Source organism: Oncorhynchus keta, chromosome 22 (assembly GCF_023373465.1).
Source record: "Oncorhynchus keta strain PuntledgeMale-10-30-2019 chromosome 22, Oket_V2, whole genome shotgun sequence".
Lineage (NCBI taxonomy): Eukaryota > Metazoa > Chordata > Actinopteri > Salmoniformes > Salmonidae > Oncorhynchus > Oncorhynchus keta.
Window position 1 is genome coordinate 3,812,335 of NC_068442.1, and position 18,025 is coordinate 3,830,359.

The window sequence follows — 18,025 nt, forward strand, 5'->3', positions numbered from 1 at the left end:
GGATGTCTTGACCACACCCTATTCCCTCCTATTGATATACACATTATTTTTCTTTCTCTGATTATTGTACTCGGTCTATTGGTTATTACCCCTGTCTCTAGGTTTTTATATTCAAATGCTCCTAATATCCTTCAGTTTGTTAAATTTGGAGAGACCTACTTGGTGTTTCCATCGCTGAGGCAGGATCCGAAACGAACCACACAAACTTGAACTATAAGTAAGACTTGGCTTACCTCTCTTTTAGGTGTTTGTGCTATTCATCCAGGAAGACCCGTCTGCAGTCAGAGTTTCCAACCATTTACTGGTCCCTTGTAGCCACTCCTGGCAAGCTCACCATTTATGTCGCGGAAATATTCACTCAATCATATTTCTCAGATACCGGAACTTGTGAAATTGTCAAATACACTTTACTACAAAGTAACAAGCCGGGCTGGCCCATGGACCAACTGACTTTCCAGCCTCGGCACACCTTTTATACCGTTTTCATCCTTACGTCACACACATAGTAACTCCTCTTTATGTTAATGATTCAGGACTAGGTAATGGCTTCTCTTAGCCTAATGACCTAGACACACATATAGAGTGCACTTATTCTTCTTACTACTTACTCTAAGATGTATATGTACTGGAAAATTCCCAATATGGTTGGATGTACGGTTGTAATGTGGTGCTGGAGGGTGTACTGTACTGGGATGTTGTGTACTGTCAAATATGATTGTGTGGAGGTTGTGGTGGCATGCGATGCATTTTTAGGCTGTGGGGGTTAGTGAAATTAGGATGGCTCATTAAAGTAAGACAAAAAGTCAAGTCTCTCTCTTTCTTTCTCTCCTCTCCAGTCACAACACTAAAACCACGTCATGGCTGGATCCTCGGCTGGCAAAGAAGGCCAAACCACCTGAGGAGTGCAAAGAGGATGGTGAGTGTTTCTATGTACAAATGCACATGTATGCATAAGGTTTCTCTCTTCTTCTTCCTCTCTCTCCAGTAAAGGACCTGTGTGTGATGGGAATTATAATTGCTCTGTGGAGTGTTAGCACAAACCCTGCTCTCTGTATCCCCCATCCCCTATCTCTCTTGCTTGCTCTTTTTCTCACTTGATCTGTTTCTGCTCATGTCCTTCTTTGTCCCTTTTTTAAATTCTCACTCACAACCCACCTTTGGAGTAATACGTGGGCAATTATCTTCATACCTGAAATAAAACTGCATAGTTAGTAATCATATTGCATAGGAGGGAATTGCTGCCATATTGCCTCCACCTATCCACTCAGTACATGTCCTTCTACAGCAGAAAGGTCAAGGGAAATGAAGGACAAGGGCAATAAGACAGGGAGGGCCCTGTGTTTTGTGCGATCATGTGACATAACAATATTTTATTCTGTATTTTAAGCTGTAGCCCTTTATACTCACAACCAGTACATGGGTTGAAAATGGCAGATTTGCATTAAAACCCGAGATGGTAGCATGAGAATAGATTCTTCTGAAATGAACTCAAGTCTTTAAAACATTTTTTATCACAAACTTTTATCAACCTGAAAACAAAAGTTCAAAGAAAGATATTTCCTAAATAAGGTACATTTACCAATTATAAGTGAACTGGAGAAAATGTATATGGATAGAAACATTTCCCTAGGTGAGCTGGTGGAGGCCATTACATTTACAAAATGGTAAATCACCTGGTAATGATGGATTACCAGTGGAATTCTACATACACTTTCATCCCAAATTACTGAAGCCTATGTTACTTATGCTCACAGCAGCTATAGAGAAAATGTAACTTACCCAATCACCATGTTTGGCTACAATCACCCTGCTTAAAAAGAAAGATAAGGATCCATTATCATGTGGTTCCTTCCAACCAATGTCACTTTTTATTGTGAATTATATATCCTTTTTAAGGTATTGGCTTTTTGCATGGAAATACACTGAACCAAAATATAAATGCAACATGTAAAGTGTTGATCCCATGTTTCATGAGCTGAAATAAAAGATCCCACACATTTTCCATACGCACAAAAGCTTATTTCTCTCAAATTTTGTATACAAATTAGTTTACATCCCTGTTAATGAGCACTTTTTTAATGAGCCAAGATGATCCATACACTTGACAAGTGTGCCATATCAATAAGCTGATTAAAAAGTATGATCATTACACAGGTGCACCTTGTGCTGGGGACAGTAAAAGGCCACTCTAAAATGGTCACACAACACAATGCCACCCAATTCTGGAAGTCTCTCATGAGGAGGAGATCAAGTGGGACTGCCACGCATCCGTCATCACTACTTTGCACATGAGGACTTCCAGTAGGGCAGCCCTGCATCAAGAGGAATGGATCTCTCCAACCCTGAAGTGTTTGAGAGTGATTTAAATGAGTGAATTCAGGACTTGAGTTATGTGCTCAAGACACTTTGCAGAGAGACGCATGCGTCTGTGCCGGTGGACAGCTAAGTGGAGTGAGTTCATCCAACACCGGAAGTCACTCACGAGGAGGAGGCCAAGCGGGACTACAACAAAAATAATGGAGGCCATCAGCCCAAGAAGCCTCAGACACATCCAGCAGGTGACGGATGTTGCTGGGTGAAACTCTCTCTATGGTAAGGGCGACTTGAGAAGTTGCAGAATCCAGCGACAATCCCAAATAGATTTTCTACTGGGTCAGTAGGAGCAAACTTTTGGCACGATATATTCTTAAGCCTAGAGTGAGCAGGTGCGACAACAGCTCTGCTGCTGGAGGCCGAGTGTCCGCATAGATCAACCAGTCGTCGTTGTACGTCAGAAATATTTAGCCTCTCCCTCATAGGGGGGCTAGGGCCGCTTCGTCACACTTCGTGAATACCTGCCATGGAAAGACCAAATTTTAAGGTGATATAACCGTAGGCTATGCCCTAGGAGGTAAACCTCATATCTCCTGTGTGCAGGATAAACTCCTGAGTTTAGTCTGCCTGACACATATGTTGCTCTGAGAAACAACAGATGTTCCCTGCTCCCTCCATAACAAGATGTCTCTCGCCAGACAGTGAATTTGCCGAGATTGCACTCTTCCTTGGCAGTAGTGCAGGTAGAGAGATGGGTTTAAGCAGAGTGAGGTCACCCAATGCTGGAAGTCTCTCATGAGGAGGAGGCCAAGAGCCTCCACAATCCACAATCATGGAGGCCATGAGCCCAAGACGCCTCAGACAAACATCCAGTAAGTCACACTGAGAGTCAGTGGAGAAAGCCGTCACTCTCTCCACGGTGAGGGCTACACGACAGGTTACAAAGACTAGAGACAATCCATAGATTTTCTGATGGGTTGGTAAGAGCAAGCTTATGGCCCAATTTATTCTGAAGACTAGAGCGAGCAGATGCGACAATGGCTGGACTGTGTGTTCCGCTGACTGAGCCTGAGTGTCTGCGCAGATAAATCGTAGTCGCTTTACGTCAGGACTCTTAAGCCTCTTTCCCATAGCCTCTCCCACGTAGGCAGGGCTAGGGGGGATTTAGCACACTTTGTGTATGTCCGTGGGGCTAGGAACAGACCGAATGGAGGCAAACCTCATATCTCCTGTGTGCAGGATAAACTGATGTGGAAATAAGCATTCCATTTGGGGTCCAAGAAGTAGTGGCTGAAGAAGACCTCGTGAGCTTCCTCCCTCGGCACCACACGTGTGGCTCCCTTCTCCAACAGAGACTGCATCTTGTGTCTGAGGGCTCAGATCGCATTCCACTGTGCAGTGGACTGCACTATTCCCAGGTAGTCTCTACCCCTGACCTACGGTGCATTTTACCGAGACTGCACATGTATGCCATTTCTCCCTGTGAAGAGCAAGGGAAACTCACCTGCTTCCTGAGGAGAAAAGGGGAACCCTGTGGCGGCCGCCCCACCTGGGTGACTGAGCATGTGGGCAACCTGTCCCTGGGAAGGGTCGAGTAACCTGCCAGGTCTGTTGGCTGGACCAAGTAGCCCTCGAGAGGTAATTGTGTTTTGAGTAGGAACATTCTGAACCATCACCCTCAGCCCGTGGGCCTGGATATGATAGGAACTATTTATTAGAGAGCTGAACTGGGGGAAACAATGGTGTTGACCCACCCCAACAGCAACTTATGAGTCTTCAGGTGGGGGGCTCGTGTGACCTGACGCAGATCTCCTGAGGAGACTCTGGTTTTCAAGGTCAGAGGAGCTCCCAATATGCCATAAAAATCCAAGTGGGGGTAGCCAGTCACCAGAGAAAGTGGCTCTGCCCAGTAAGACTCCATCAATGACATACAGTCTGGGAAGGCTGGTACACGTTGTCGGATGGATATGGAATTACCTTTATCACTTTCAAATTAATCAGAAAGGTCCAGAGCCCCTGGGAAAGATAGGAGACCTCTGAATTTGTCAAGAGCTCAAGCGGAATGGAAGACTGTATAGTCTCTTCCCTGCTCTGTGACCTTGTTCTCAACGGAGTCATCTTTGAGCAAGAGCGAGGCCTGAGCAATGCTTTCTACATACTTTACGATGAATGACACCGGGGCCCAGTTTAGCATAATGCACACAGCTAATGGGGTCAACAAGAGCCGCAAAGTGTGGTCTACGCTGAGGCAAGTAGCACAGAGCCAATATGAATCAAACTGGATGTAATGCCTGCAATTGGCAGGGAAAGCTTTGCTAGGCTTGTGCTGCTTTTTCTCCCCCTTCCCTATAACGACATCTTGTTTCGACTGGACAAAGTTAAATGGAATTACCAGGGGGCTAGCTAGCTACTTCACACGCTGCTACTACGATGCGAAGTCGGGAGAGACATGTGTAATGTGTAATGTGAGTAATGTGAACTTGAAACAGGTCAAATAAAATCAAATTGTATTGGTCACATACACAGATTTAGCAGATGTTATTGCGGGTGTAGTGAAATGCTTGTGAGCCTAGCTCCAACAGTGCAGTAATATCTAACAATACACACAAATCTAAACAGTAAAAGAAACATAGAAATATGAGTGATGAATGTATAGAAAATATGGACAGTATATGGATATAATGTCATATCTGAAGAACAGTATATGTACAGCAATAGTTAAATAGTATAGGCCTTGACTAGAATACATTATACAGTGCATTTGAAAAGTATTCAGTCCCGTTGACTTTTTCCACATTTTGTTAGGTTACTGCCTTATTCTAAAGTGTATTAAATAGTTTTTCCCCTCAGAAAATCTACACATAATACCCCATAATGACAAAGCAAAAACGGGTTTTTAGAAATGTTTGCTCATTTAAAAAAAATGGAAACCAGCAATATCACATTTACAGTGCTTTGCGAAAGTATTCGCCCCCCTTGAAATTTGCGACCTTTTGCCACATTTCAGGCTTCAAACATAAAGATATAAACCTGTATTTTTTTGTGAAGAATCAACATCAAGTGGGACACAATCATGAAGTGGAACGACATTTATTGGATATTTCAAACTTTTTTAACAAATCAAAAACTGAAAAATTGGGCGTGCAAAATTACATAAGTATTCAGACCCTTTACTCAGTACTTTGCTGAAGAAGCTTTTGCACCGATTACAGCCTTGAGTCTTCTTGGGTATGACACGACAAGCTTGGCACACCTGTATTTGGAGAGTTCACCCATTCTTTTCTGCAGATCCTCTCAAGCACTGTCAGGTTGGATGGGGAGTGTTGCTGGAAAGGTATTTTCAGGTGTCTCTCTGTTCGATCAGATTCAAGTCCGGGCTCTGGCTGGGCCACTCAAGGATATTCAGAGACTTGTCCCGACCACGCCTGCATTGTCTTGGCTGTGTGCTTAAGGCCGTTGTCCTGTTTTAAGTTGAAACTTTGCCTCCAAATGAGGTCCTAAGCAGGATTTCATCAAGGATCTTTCTGTACTTTGCTCTTTTTGTCGCAATCCGGACTAGTTTCCCAGTCCCTGCCGCTGAAAAACATCTCCACAGTATGATGCTGCTACCACCATGCCTCACTTTGGGGATGGTGCTAGATGTGACGCTTGGCATTTGTCATCCCCTCCCCTCCCTGACCAAGACCCTTCTCCCCCGATTGCACAGTTTGCCTGGGGGCAGCTCTAGGAATAGTCTTTGTGGTTCCAAACTTCTTCCATTGAAGAATGATGGAGGCCACTATGTTCTTGGACCTTCAATGCTGAAGAAATGTTTTGGTACCCTTCCCCAGATCTGTGCCTCGACACAATCCTGTCTCGGAGCTCTCTACAATTCCTTCGACCTCATGACTTGGTTTTTGCTCTGACATGCACTGTCAACTGATTTGAACTTGCAACCTTCGGGTTACTAGTCCAACGCTCGAACCACTAGGCTACCCTGTGCCCCGTATATGTGTATATTCCTAGGTATTACTGCACTGTTGAAGCTAGAAATACAAGCATTTTGTTGCACCTGAGATAACATCTGCAAATCTGTGTTTCGGAACCAATATGCTGTTTTGATTTGAAAAGAAAGGAAAGAGAATAGGACATTGTAAATGAAGGGGAGGGTTTATTCAAGACTTAGAAAATGAAGGAAATAGGACATAGGGAAGGAAGGGAATAGGACCTCTTGGAAAAGGTTTAGGATATAGGAAGAAAATCCTCTGTAGTATTGGTACAAAGCCCCAATGTTGTTGTTTGCTGCCAGTCTGACTGAAGGATTCTGGGATGTCCTTGAGCGTCAGTTTCAAAAACGTAGGCAGAACAACATGCATGTTTACTTTCATCTGCTTTTCCTCACCCCATCTCTGTTCTCTCATCCTTTTTCTCTTCCTTTTTCCCCCCCCTTCTTTTTCATTGTCTTTGTTTTTACGTCTCCCTTTGTCAGTCGCTCGCTCTCCTGCTGTGTTTTGAGTGAGATGTGATGGGTGACAGTGTGTGTGCATGAGATGTATTTGTGCATAGACTTTAGTTGGTGTATGAACCATTCACAGTAAATGCTTTAGCTGACTCATAGTTCAAAGGCTTGTCACCACAGATCTAGCACACAGTCTTTGAGAGAATGGCGCCGGAGGGGATGGCTGCTGTTCTATTTTGTTAGTTTTTTTGTGATTCTTGTAACATATTTTATTTGCTTATTTTGTACATAATGATGCTGCTACCGTCTGCTATGACCGAAAATAACTTCAGAACATCAGAACAGCGATTATTCACCTCGAACTGGACAAAGATTCATTCTTTAACTCGTCCTATGCGAAGGATATACTGCTTTCTCGGGAACGGGCCCAAATCCCCGTGATTTATGTGAAGAGAAGACAGAGAAAAAGGGGCGGAGGTTAGGCTTCCTTCTGAGAATTTGTAGGCGAGTGGGTAAATCTCGACTACCATCTGTTCTATCGACCAACTTGCAATCATTGGAAAAACAAAATGGATGACATGCGATCAAGACTATCCTACCAACAGGACATTAACCTTTTGCGACTAGCAATCCCGTATCCGGGAGCGTTATCATAGCCTCAAATGCATTAGCATAACGCAGTGGACATAAATACCACTAGAAACTTTTCCTATTCATGAAAATCGCAAATGAAATGAATAAAATATATCCAAACACAAGCTTAGCCTTTTGTTAACAACACTGTCATCTTAGATTTTCAAAATATGCGTTACAGCCAACGCTAGACAAGCATTTGTGTAAGTTTATCATGGCATAATGTTATGCTAGGCTCTGCTGGCAGCAGGCAACATTTTCACGAAATGTTTCTTCATCATGCTTGGCTGAGAAATTGACCGGAAAATGCTACTACTACAACGTCAAACGTTTATTAATTATATATGATTAATTAGCTACATAATATCAACAGAAACAAGGCAAACGTTGTTTAGGATCCATCCTCAAGGTGTTTTTAACAAATATATTCAATAATATATCCGTCGAGGCAATTGGTTTCTCATAAGAAGCGATTGGAAAAATGGCTACCTCAGTATTTACGCAAGATTTTCTGCGGGAGACACCATGTGACCACATGCTATATATGCTCCCTTACGGCCATTCTTCAATGGAAATGCCTAAAAAGACGTCACAATGCTGTAGACACGTTGGGGAATACGTGGAAAACGTAAGCTCATTCGTAGCTCATTCACAGCCATATAAGGAGTCATTGGCATGAGGCGGTTTCAAAAAATGCGGCACTTCCTGGTTGGATTTTTATCAAGGTTTCGCCTGTAACATCAGTTCTTCGGCGCTCACAGACAATATCTTTGCAGTTTTGGAAACTTTGCAAATCTGTCAATTATATGCATATAGTCAAGCATCTTTTCGTGAAAAAATATCTTGTTTAGAACGGGAACGTTTTTCATCCCAAAATTTTAATAGCGCCACCTAGTCGCAAGAAGTTAAATGCTGTAATATCTTATGTTTCACCGAGTCGTGGCTGAACAAGGACACGGATAATATAGAGCTAGCGGAATTTTCCATGCATCAGCAGACCAGAGAAGCTATGTCTGGCAAGACGAGGGGCGGGGGAATGTGTATATTTGTCAATATCAGGTATTGCTCCCTATGATGGCTCCGGAGGGGAATTCTACCGTCTTATCGGCTCATGCTCACCAACCATGAGATTTGTTTGTTTTTTCGTGTTGTTCGTAACTTGTTTTGTACATAATGTTGCTGCTACCGTCTATTATTACCGAATAGAGCTTCTGGACATCAGAACTGCGATTGCTCATCTCAAACTGGACAAATAGTTATTCTGCAATGAGTCAGATGGGAGGTATATAGTACAGACACCCGGCCAGGCCCAGATCCTCGTTATTCACTGGAGAAGGAAATGGAGATCCATCAGAAAGAGATCAGGGTGCCTTGTGAGTGTCAGGTGATGAGTGGCTAATCTGCCCTTGCCCTCTGTCCTGCTGGCTAACTTGCAATCGCTATATGGGACAAACTGAAAGCACATTTATCCTACCAATGGGACATTAAAAACTGTAATATCTTATGTTTCACAGAGTCACGGCTGAAAGACGACATTAATAACATACAGCATGCGCTCTATCGGCAGGACAGAACAGCAGCCTCTGGTAAGACACGGGCGGGGGCCTATGCATTTATGTAAACACCAGCTGGTGCACGATATCTAAGGAAGTCTCAAGGTTTTGCTCACCTGTGGTAGAGTATCTCATGATAAGCTGTAGACCACACTATCTACCTAGAGAGTTTTCATCTGTATTTTTCGTAGATGTCTACATACTTCTAAAGGCTGTTGCTGGCACTAAAACCACAATCAATGAGTTGTATACTGCCTTAAGCAAACAGGAAAGCGCTCATTCAGCGCACCTTTACTCCACACACAGAGATGCATACAAAGCTCTCCCTTGCCCACCATTTGGAAAGTCTGTCCATAATTCTATCCTCCTGATTCCTGCTGACAAGCAAACATTTAAGCAGGAAGCACCAGTGGTCAGATGAAGCAGATGCTAAACTACAGGACTGTTTTGCTAGCACAGGCTGGAATATGTTCTGGGATTCATTCAATGGCATTGAGGACTATACCACCTCAGTCACTGGCTTCATCAATAAGTGCATCGAGGACGTCGTCCCCACAGTAACCGTATGTACATAACCCAACCAGAATCCATGGATTACAGGCAACATCCGCATCAAGCTAAAGGCTAGAGCTGCCGCTTTCAAAGAGTGGGACACTAACCCAGACGCTTATAAGAAATTCTGCTACGCCCTCAGATGAGCCATTAAGATTGAATCCTACTACACCGGCTCTGATGCTTGTCGGATGTGGCAGGGCTTGAAAACTATTACGGACTACAAAGGGAAACCCAGCCACAAGCTGCTCAATGACGCGAGCCTACCAAACAAGCTAAATACCTTTTCTGCTTGCATGAGAGCACCAGCTGTTCCAGATGACTGTGTGATAACACTCTTGGTAGCCGATGTGAGAAAGACCTTTAAACAGGTCAACATTCACAAAGCCGCAGAGCCAGACGGATTACCAGGACATGTACTCAAAGCATGCGCAGACCAACTGGCAAGTGTATTCACTGACATTTTAAACCTCCCCTGACAGTCTGTAATACCTAGCCTTCCGTTTAAAAGTTTGGTGTCACTTAGAAATGTCCTTGTTTTTTTTTTAAAGGAAAGGTGATTTTGATGTCCATTACAATAACACCAAATTTATCAGAAATACAGTGTAGACATTGTCAATGTTGTAAATTACTATTGACTAGTTGAGTATCTGGAGCATCAACATTTGTGGGTTCGATTACAGGCTCAAAATGTCCTGAAACAAAGCACTTTATTCTGAAACTCATCAGTCTATTCTTGTTCTGAGAAATGAAGGCTATTCCATGTGAGAAATTGTCAAGAAACTGAAGATCTCGTACAACCCTGTGTACAACTCCCTTCACAGAACAGTGCAGGTAACTGCACCTCAGATTGCAGCCAAAATAATGTAAATAATTTTATCCTCTGCAGCAGAGGTAACTCTGGGTCTTCCTTTCCTGTGGCCATCATAGAGCTTGATGGTTCTTGCGACTGGACTTAAGAAATTGTCAACGTTCTTGACATTTTCCAAATTGACTGGCCATGTCTTAAAGTAATGTTGGACAGTTATTTCTCGTTGCTTATTTGAGCTGTTCTTGTCATAATAAGGATTTGGTCTTTTACCAAATAGGGCTATCTTCTGTATACCCCACCTACCTTGTCACAACACAACTGATTGGCTCAAATGCATTATTAAGAAGGAAAGCAATTCCACAAATTAACTTTGAACAAGGCACACCTGTTAATTGAAATGCATTCCAGGTGACTACCTCCTGAAGCTGGTTGAGAGAATGCCAAGAGTGTGCAAAGCTGACATCAAGGCAAAGGGTGGCTACCTTGAAGAATCTCAAATGTCTTCACTAATATTCTACAACGTAGAAAATAGTAAAAATAAAGAAAAACCCTTGAATGAGTAGGTATGCCAACTTTTTACTGGTACTGTAGATTGACACACCGGTGCTTCAATTGACTATAGTGAATGGCTGTGATCGGAGAATCGATCAACAACATTGCAGTACTCCACAATAATAACCTGACAGAGTGAAAAGAAGGAAGCCTGTAAGGCACCAGAGTAATACTGCAACAAAATTGGCAAAGCAATTCACTTTTTGCCCTTAATACAGTGTTATGTTTGGGGCAAATCCAATACAAAATGTTACCTTGTACCCCTCTCCATATTGTCAAACATCATGTTATGGATATGGATGTAATCGTTAAGAATTGGAGTTACTTTTGCTTCCCTCCAATCCTGGGGGCACACACTTTCTGTGGCAATATCGTCTGCTATTTTCCTCAGTCATTTTCCATCCAAGTTGTCAGACCCAGTGGCTTGTCATTGTTGATAGACAATAATAATTTTTTCACCTCTTCCACATTCACTTTACGGGGGGAAAAAAATGCTTGTCTTTCATAATTTAGTTAGATATACTTGAATGTAATAGTGTTAGCGTCTCGCCAATGAAAAAAAATCATTAAAGTGTTTGGCAATTATCAGTTGGTTTTGTGATGAATGAACCATCTGATTCAATGAATGATGCAGCGGAGTTTGCCTTTTCCCCCAAAAATTGTATTTAAGGTGCTCCAAAGCGTTATACTATAATTGTTTTAATGTAATTTATAGTGTAGTTTAGTCACATGATTTCTCAATTTGCAATACGTTAACAAATGAATTGCGCTGCCGTTCCTTTTTGTCTCATCCCTCTCAACCATACAATTGATCAATTCCTCTTCAATCCACTGGGATTTAAGTTTTTACAGTCATTTTCGTAATGGGTGCATGCTTATTAGCAACTGGAATAAGCAATTTCATAAATGTGTCAAGTATAGCGTCTGTTTGCTCTTCATTACACACCATGGACCAACAAATATTCTTTCCATCAATATTGGAATCATTACACCATTTATTGTATGTCCTCTTATACACTATATTAGGCCCATCCTTCGGGATTTTTTTTACATAATTTTTTTTTTTTTTTTTTTTTTTTAGATATGACGACTATATTGTGATCATTACACCTCGATGGATCTGGATACTGCTTTCAAGCAAATTTCTTTAGCATTCGTAAAGATGCGATCAATACATGTTGATGATTTCATTCCTGTGCTGTTTGTAACTACCCTGGTAAATTGACTGATAAATTGACTGAACCAGGTTGCAGGACCTGGTTACAGTTTGAAGCTTTTTCTTGAGTGGGTAGCTTGATGAAAGCCAGTCAATATTTAAATCACCCAGCAAATATACCTCTCTGTTGATATCACATATATTATCAAGCATTTTGGTGGTCTATAGCAGCTTCCCAACAGAATGGGCTTTAGGTGAGGCAGATGAACGTGTAGCCATATTACTTCAAACGTATTTAACATGAGATCCCCTAAGCTTTACAGGAATGTAGTTCTGAATATAAAACAGAAACACCTCCACTGTTGGCATTTCTATATTTTCTGTAAATTTTATAACCTTGGATTGCTACCACTGTATCATCAAAGGTGTTATCTAAGTGTTTCAGAGATAGTCAGAATATGAATGTCATCTGATACTAGCAAATTATTGATTTCATGAACCTAGTTTCTTAAACTACATGTGTTAACGTGGGCTATTGTGAGCACTTTTCTTCCAGGGTGCTTGCTTGTTTTCATTGCTTTATTGGGAAGCTTAGTAGAAGTAGATATGCCCATGTTATTTATGTCAGTGCATGGTGAGCTGCACAAAGTGGACTTCATCCTAGGGCACACTGCTTCAGTGCTAACAGTATACATTTGGTTCATAGGCACATGATTACTGCATACAACAGCTGTAGGAACAGCAGAGGCACTCAGGGCAGTGAGAGGGACATAAATTAGGTGACGTACATTATCTACTAATGCCCCTGGTATAATGTACATTTGCTCAAGCATTATGACAACTGCATTACATGGTAGGGATTAGGTGAGCTGGGCTTGGGGCGTTGATAAGGCATTGTCTCAACGCAGTTTTATAATGCTGTGAAATGATCCAGGAACCCAAATGATTTGGGTGATTCCCATCCTCCTTGTTTATTTTTTTTCTCCAAAAGGTATCGTAATTGTCAACAATCGAGCTGCAATAATCACATAGCCAGGTCACCACCTCAGGAGTAAATGCCAGTTGGCTTTTCATAGCCGATTCAGAGTATCTCTACCGCTCCTGCTGTCTCTAGAGAGTGGAAACCAGCAGGTCTGGGACAGGTAGCACCTCTGGTGAACTGGTCAGGATTCCATAGCTGCAAGCAGAAAAGTTGAAACTGGAGCAGCAGCATGGCCAGGTAGTCCTGAGGCATGGTCCTAGGGCTCAGGTCCTCAGAGAGAGAGAAAGAATGAAAGAAAGAGTTAGAGAGAGCATACTTAAATTCACACAGGACACAGGATAAGACAGGAGAAATACTCCAGATACAACAGACTGGCCCCCTCCCCCCGACACATTAACTACTACAGTATAAATACTGGAGGCTGAGACGGAAGTGGTCGGGAGACACTGTGGCCCCATTCGACAATACCCCCGGACAGGGCCAAACATGCAGGCTATAACCCCACCCACTTTGCCAAAGCACAGCCCCCACACCACTAGAGGGATATCTCCAAACACCAACCTACCGTCCAGAGACAAGGCCGAGTATAGCCCACAAAGATCTCCGCCACGGCAAAACCCAAGGGGGGAGCGCCAACCCAGACAGGAAGATCATGTCAATGACTCAACCCATTCAAGTGACGCACCCCTCCTAGGGATGGCATGGAATAGCATAGCACCAGTAAGCCAGTGACTCAGCCCCTGTAATAGGGTTGAGGCAGAGAATCACAGTGGAAAGAGGGGAACCGGCCAGGCAGAGACAGCAAGGGCGGTTCTTTGCTCCAGTGCCTTTCCGTTCACCTTCACACTCCTGGACCAGACTGCACTCAATCATAGGACTTACTGAAGAGATGAATCTTAAATAAAGACTTAAAGTTGAGACCGAGTCTGCGTTTCTCACATGGGTAGGCAGACCATTCCATAAAAATGGAGCTCTATAGGAGAAAGCCCTGCCTCCAGCTGTTTGTTTAGAAATTCTAGAGACAGTAAGGAGACCTGCGTCTTGTGACCGTAGCGTACGTGTAGGTACGTACGGCAGGACCAAATCGGAAAGATAGGTAGGAGCAAGCCCATGTAATGCTTTGTAGGTGGCAGTAAAACCTTGAAATCAGCCCTTGCTTTGACAGGAAGCCAGTGTAGGGAGGCTAGCACTGGAGTAATATGATACAATTTTAAAAGCCACCCTAGCCCTCCCTATGGGAGATATGCTACGGGAGAGAGGCTTAAGAGTCCTGACATACATTAACTACGGTTGATCTGTGCAGACACCCAGCTGTAGTCACACCTGCTCGCTCTGCGCTTCAGGATAAATAGTGCCATAAGCTCGCTCTTACCTACTCAGCTGAAAATCTATGGATGTTCTCTGGTCTTTGTAACCTCACTCCGCTTGAACCCGTCCCTCAAACTGGCACTACTGCCAAGGAGGAGCGCATTCCCGGCAACTTCACTCTCTGGCGAGAGATCTAGTAATGGCGGAGCAGCAAATATCTGTCTCTCAGAGCAATGCTCAGTATCCTGCGCATAGGAGATATAAGCGTTGCCTCCTAGGGCATAGCCTATGGCTGGTTGATCTGCGAGGACACTTGGGCTCAGGCAGAGGAGCTCACAGCCCAGCTGTTGTTGCACCTTCTCGCTCTAGGCTTCAGGTTAAATCGTGTAAAATGTTTGGCCTCCTCCTCATGAGACTTTTGGCATTGGGTAACCTCACTCCGCTTGAATCCATCTCTCCACCAGCACACGCGAGTGATTCTCTCTGCAAAGTGTCTATCATCACCTCAATGCTGGATAGAACCATTCGTCTTGATGCAGGGCTGCCCCACTGGGAGTACTCACCCGCAAAATAGTGACGACGTCCGCTTCTACAGGGATGGGGGCAGTTTACGAGAGGCGTATGGCAAACACCATATGATCAGACTCTCGGAAGACATACATAGCAATGTTCTTGAGCTCTATATTGTGTTACTAGCTCTCAGGCACTTCCATCTGTTCCTACAGGGCTAGCATGTCCTTGTCAGTTCGGACCATATGTCTACGGTGGCGTATATTAACCACCAAGGAGGAACACGCTCCTGTCAACTTCACTCTATGATGAGAGATATCTAGATATCTGTTGTCTCTCAGTGCAACACATGTGCCAGCCAGACCAAACCCAGGTGTGGAATCCCCTACCAAGAGAGTGGCAAATTCATCCCGAAGGTGTCGGAGGTGTGGGAATGTTACGGCAGAGCTGCCATTGATCTGTGTCACATAGCAGGACAACACGCACTGTTGCCTGCTCTTCGTGATGAGAGATCACAAGGCTCCTCTGGGCGTGTACCCACTGGCCCACAAGTTACCATGTGATTTATGTGAGCTTTTCCTTCCATGGCCCTGATCACCCCCAGTCTGGATAGTGAGAATGAATGGTCTATCCCTCATTCTGATAGCCCTGCTTTGGCCCGGGAATCCAGGCTGGTGGGTATTGTATCGTGCAGTCATGGTACCTCCCACAGCACAGGGCTAAATATTCCACCCTCATCCCGAGTTGGTCTCTGGGCTTGGGCATGAGAGGTACAACCTAGACTCTGTGGGCTTGCCTCCAAACATGGTCTCCACGATTCAGAGTGCCAGAGTTTTCTCCAAAAGAGGTCTTTCGTTGTTCGAGAGGTGGTGTGAGAGTTGCTAGTGGATCCCCTTTCATGGTTTCATCCCTGCCATTCTTTCCTTCCTACAGAACTTGCGCAATGAGGGCAAGTACTTATCCACTGTTAAGGTCTCCTTGGCGGAGATCTCAGCATGCATTGTAGGACTTTGTGAGGTCACAATTGTGGCTCACACCCTGGTTCATTGTTTTTTGAAGGGAGGGTGCAGTCTCCACCCAGGCTCCAAGCCATTTGCCCCGTTGGACTTGGCACTTGTTCTGAATGCGCTCACGGGCGTTTACTTTAAACACCTGGAGACGATGCATCTTTAAACTCTTTCTTATAAGATGGCCCTGTTGCTCACCTTGGCCACTGAACACACTGAACAGCGACCACTGAACACGTTGTGCATCTGCATGGCCATTCCGGAGTTGTGACCAACTGTTTGTTTACTTTGCCTACCCTGCTCGAGGTAGGCATTTGTCCTACAACACTTCTCCCATTGGGTAGTGGAGGCTATCGCCAAGGCATACAGTTGTCTGGGAATGCAGTCTCCCCTTGGTGTCTGGGCGCATTCCACTAGAGGAATTGTCACATCATGGGCATCTCTGTCTCTGAGATTTGTGCAGCGGCTAGTTGGGCTTCCCCTCACACCTTTGAGTTTCTTTCGCCTGGACATCACTGCGCCCTCCCTGCCACACACAGTTGTTGGCACTGGAGTTGAGTATGAAAGATCAGTTACATTTCCATGTACCACAACAGGCTTTTCAGGAAACAGTTGACAATTGGGGCGTTTTGCAATTGTCCCAAAGTAGTGTTGCGCGGGTTTACTCATAACCCGCAGTCCAGCAGTTATATCTGCGGGGTGGGCTTGTTTAGGGTCATGAAATACTGTGTGGATGAAGGGCGGGTAGGTGGGAGGGTGACTTGAATAGAAAGAAAACACCTTAAAGAATAATAAATGCATAAGTCATATCCAATTTATATCTATAGGCTACATTGATGTTTTCCTTTAAATAAATAGATCCTACACGCCAATCTCCAACTAATTTTTGTGTTGGGCAGAAAACATTAACGTGGAGTCATGGAGGCAAAAAGGACAATGTCGGAGTTAATTCAATGAGAGAAACTGTGAAATGGGGATTTGAAGGGAGGGCCAGGAAAAGTTATTTTTAAGAAAGATTTGGTGAAATCAGTGCGTGTGATGATGATTGCGTGTGATGATTGTGAGGCGCTATACTAATTCGATAGTCACAAGATGGGAACTTCAAATAGGCCTGAAATGAATGGGATCTTATTGACACCGTATGAAACATATACACGATGTACAATACCACTCAAATAGATGTTGTTTAATTCAAAACTGATTGCAAATGCCATATGGCAAATGTCAAGTGTCACACAGCAAAAATCCAATAGATGGCGAGCGCGCTCAACGGTAAATTCTCTCATTGCAAACGTAACACAAGTCAAGATCCAAGAGTAAAACTTAGACAATTACATTATTTTTTTTCAAAAACTTCTTACAACTTCTTTCTGGACCGTTTTTTGATACTTTTAAATATTTTTTTGTCAATTACACATGTATAAGAACTGTATGAACATACTTTTGTCATATTTTATTGTCATAATTTTTAAATTGTGCATAAGGCATATGTTTTGTCCATTTGCAATATGATTTCATAGGAAGTCAAAGTCAGAAGTCAGTGAACCATTATCAAATGCCATAAGAAATGTCCAAATGCAATATGATAGTATTGAAAGGGCCAAATCAGGATGTTATGTCCATTTGCCATGTACGATCATAGAAAGTCGGTTTACAAACTTTAAAGTCAGTGAACCATGTCCAGATGTTATTTATACTGCCCAAATGATATATAGCACTAGGTTAAGCCATGAATCAACCTAGATGGTCTATTTGTCATAAGGTGAATGCACCAATTTGTAAGTCGCTCTGGATAAGAGCGTCTGCTAAATGACTTAAATGTAAATGTAAATGTAAATGATGAGGGTGAAGTGGGACTCTTGTTGTTTTTTTTTTTAATTGAAAAACATCCAAAATGACCAGGGGTGTGGGTGTGGGGTGCTCTCTACCCAACCGTAGACCCCTTGCTCCCCCCTAAAGGCATTAAAAACATTTTAAAAATGTGCTTCTGGTAACATATTACAATCACCAGGTGCACGGCTGTCCATTTGCAATATGTTTCAATGGGCATTTACCATCACGAATTTGACATGCTCAAAAATACTGCAGAAATGCAAAATTGACTGGTCCGATTAAACTCGGCATGGCTGGGTAGCGATTCTGGTTCCTCTCCATCGTTCGTTGGTGTTGATTTCAGAATTAAATTTGGTGATGGTCTTTCACTGTTTAAA

The 18,025-nt window shown here is 43.3% G+C and overlaps 1 protein-coding gene across 8 annotated transcripts in view; it reads left to right on the top strand.

The window, feature by feature from the left end:
- LOC118400937 (membrane-associated guanylate kinase, WW and PDZ domain-containing protein 2-like) overlaps nucleotides 1–18,025 on the top strand; it is a 230,215-nt gene that overhangs the window by 152,158 nt on the left and 60,032 nt on the right. For 5 of the 8 annotated variants that reach the window (XM_052474705.1, XM_052474703.1, XM_052474704.1 and 2 more), the window contains exons 6-7: nucleotides 837–916; nucleotides 8,899–8,970. In XM_052474705.1, coding sequence (XP_052330665.1) covers nucleotides 837–916; nucleotides 8,899–8,970 — 152 coding nt within the window. The remainder of the gene's footprint in view (nucleotides 1–836; nucleotides 917–8,898; nucleotides 8,971–18,025) is intronic. The other 3 variants (XM_052474706.1, XM_052474709.1, XM_052474710.1) reach the window with 1 other exon arrangement.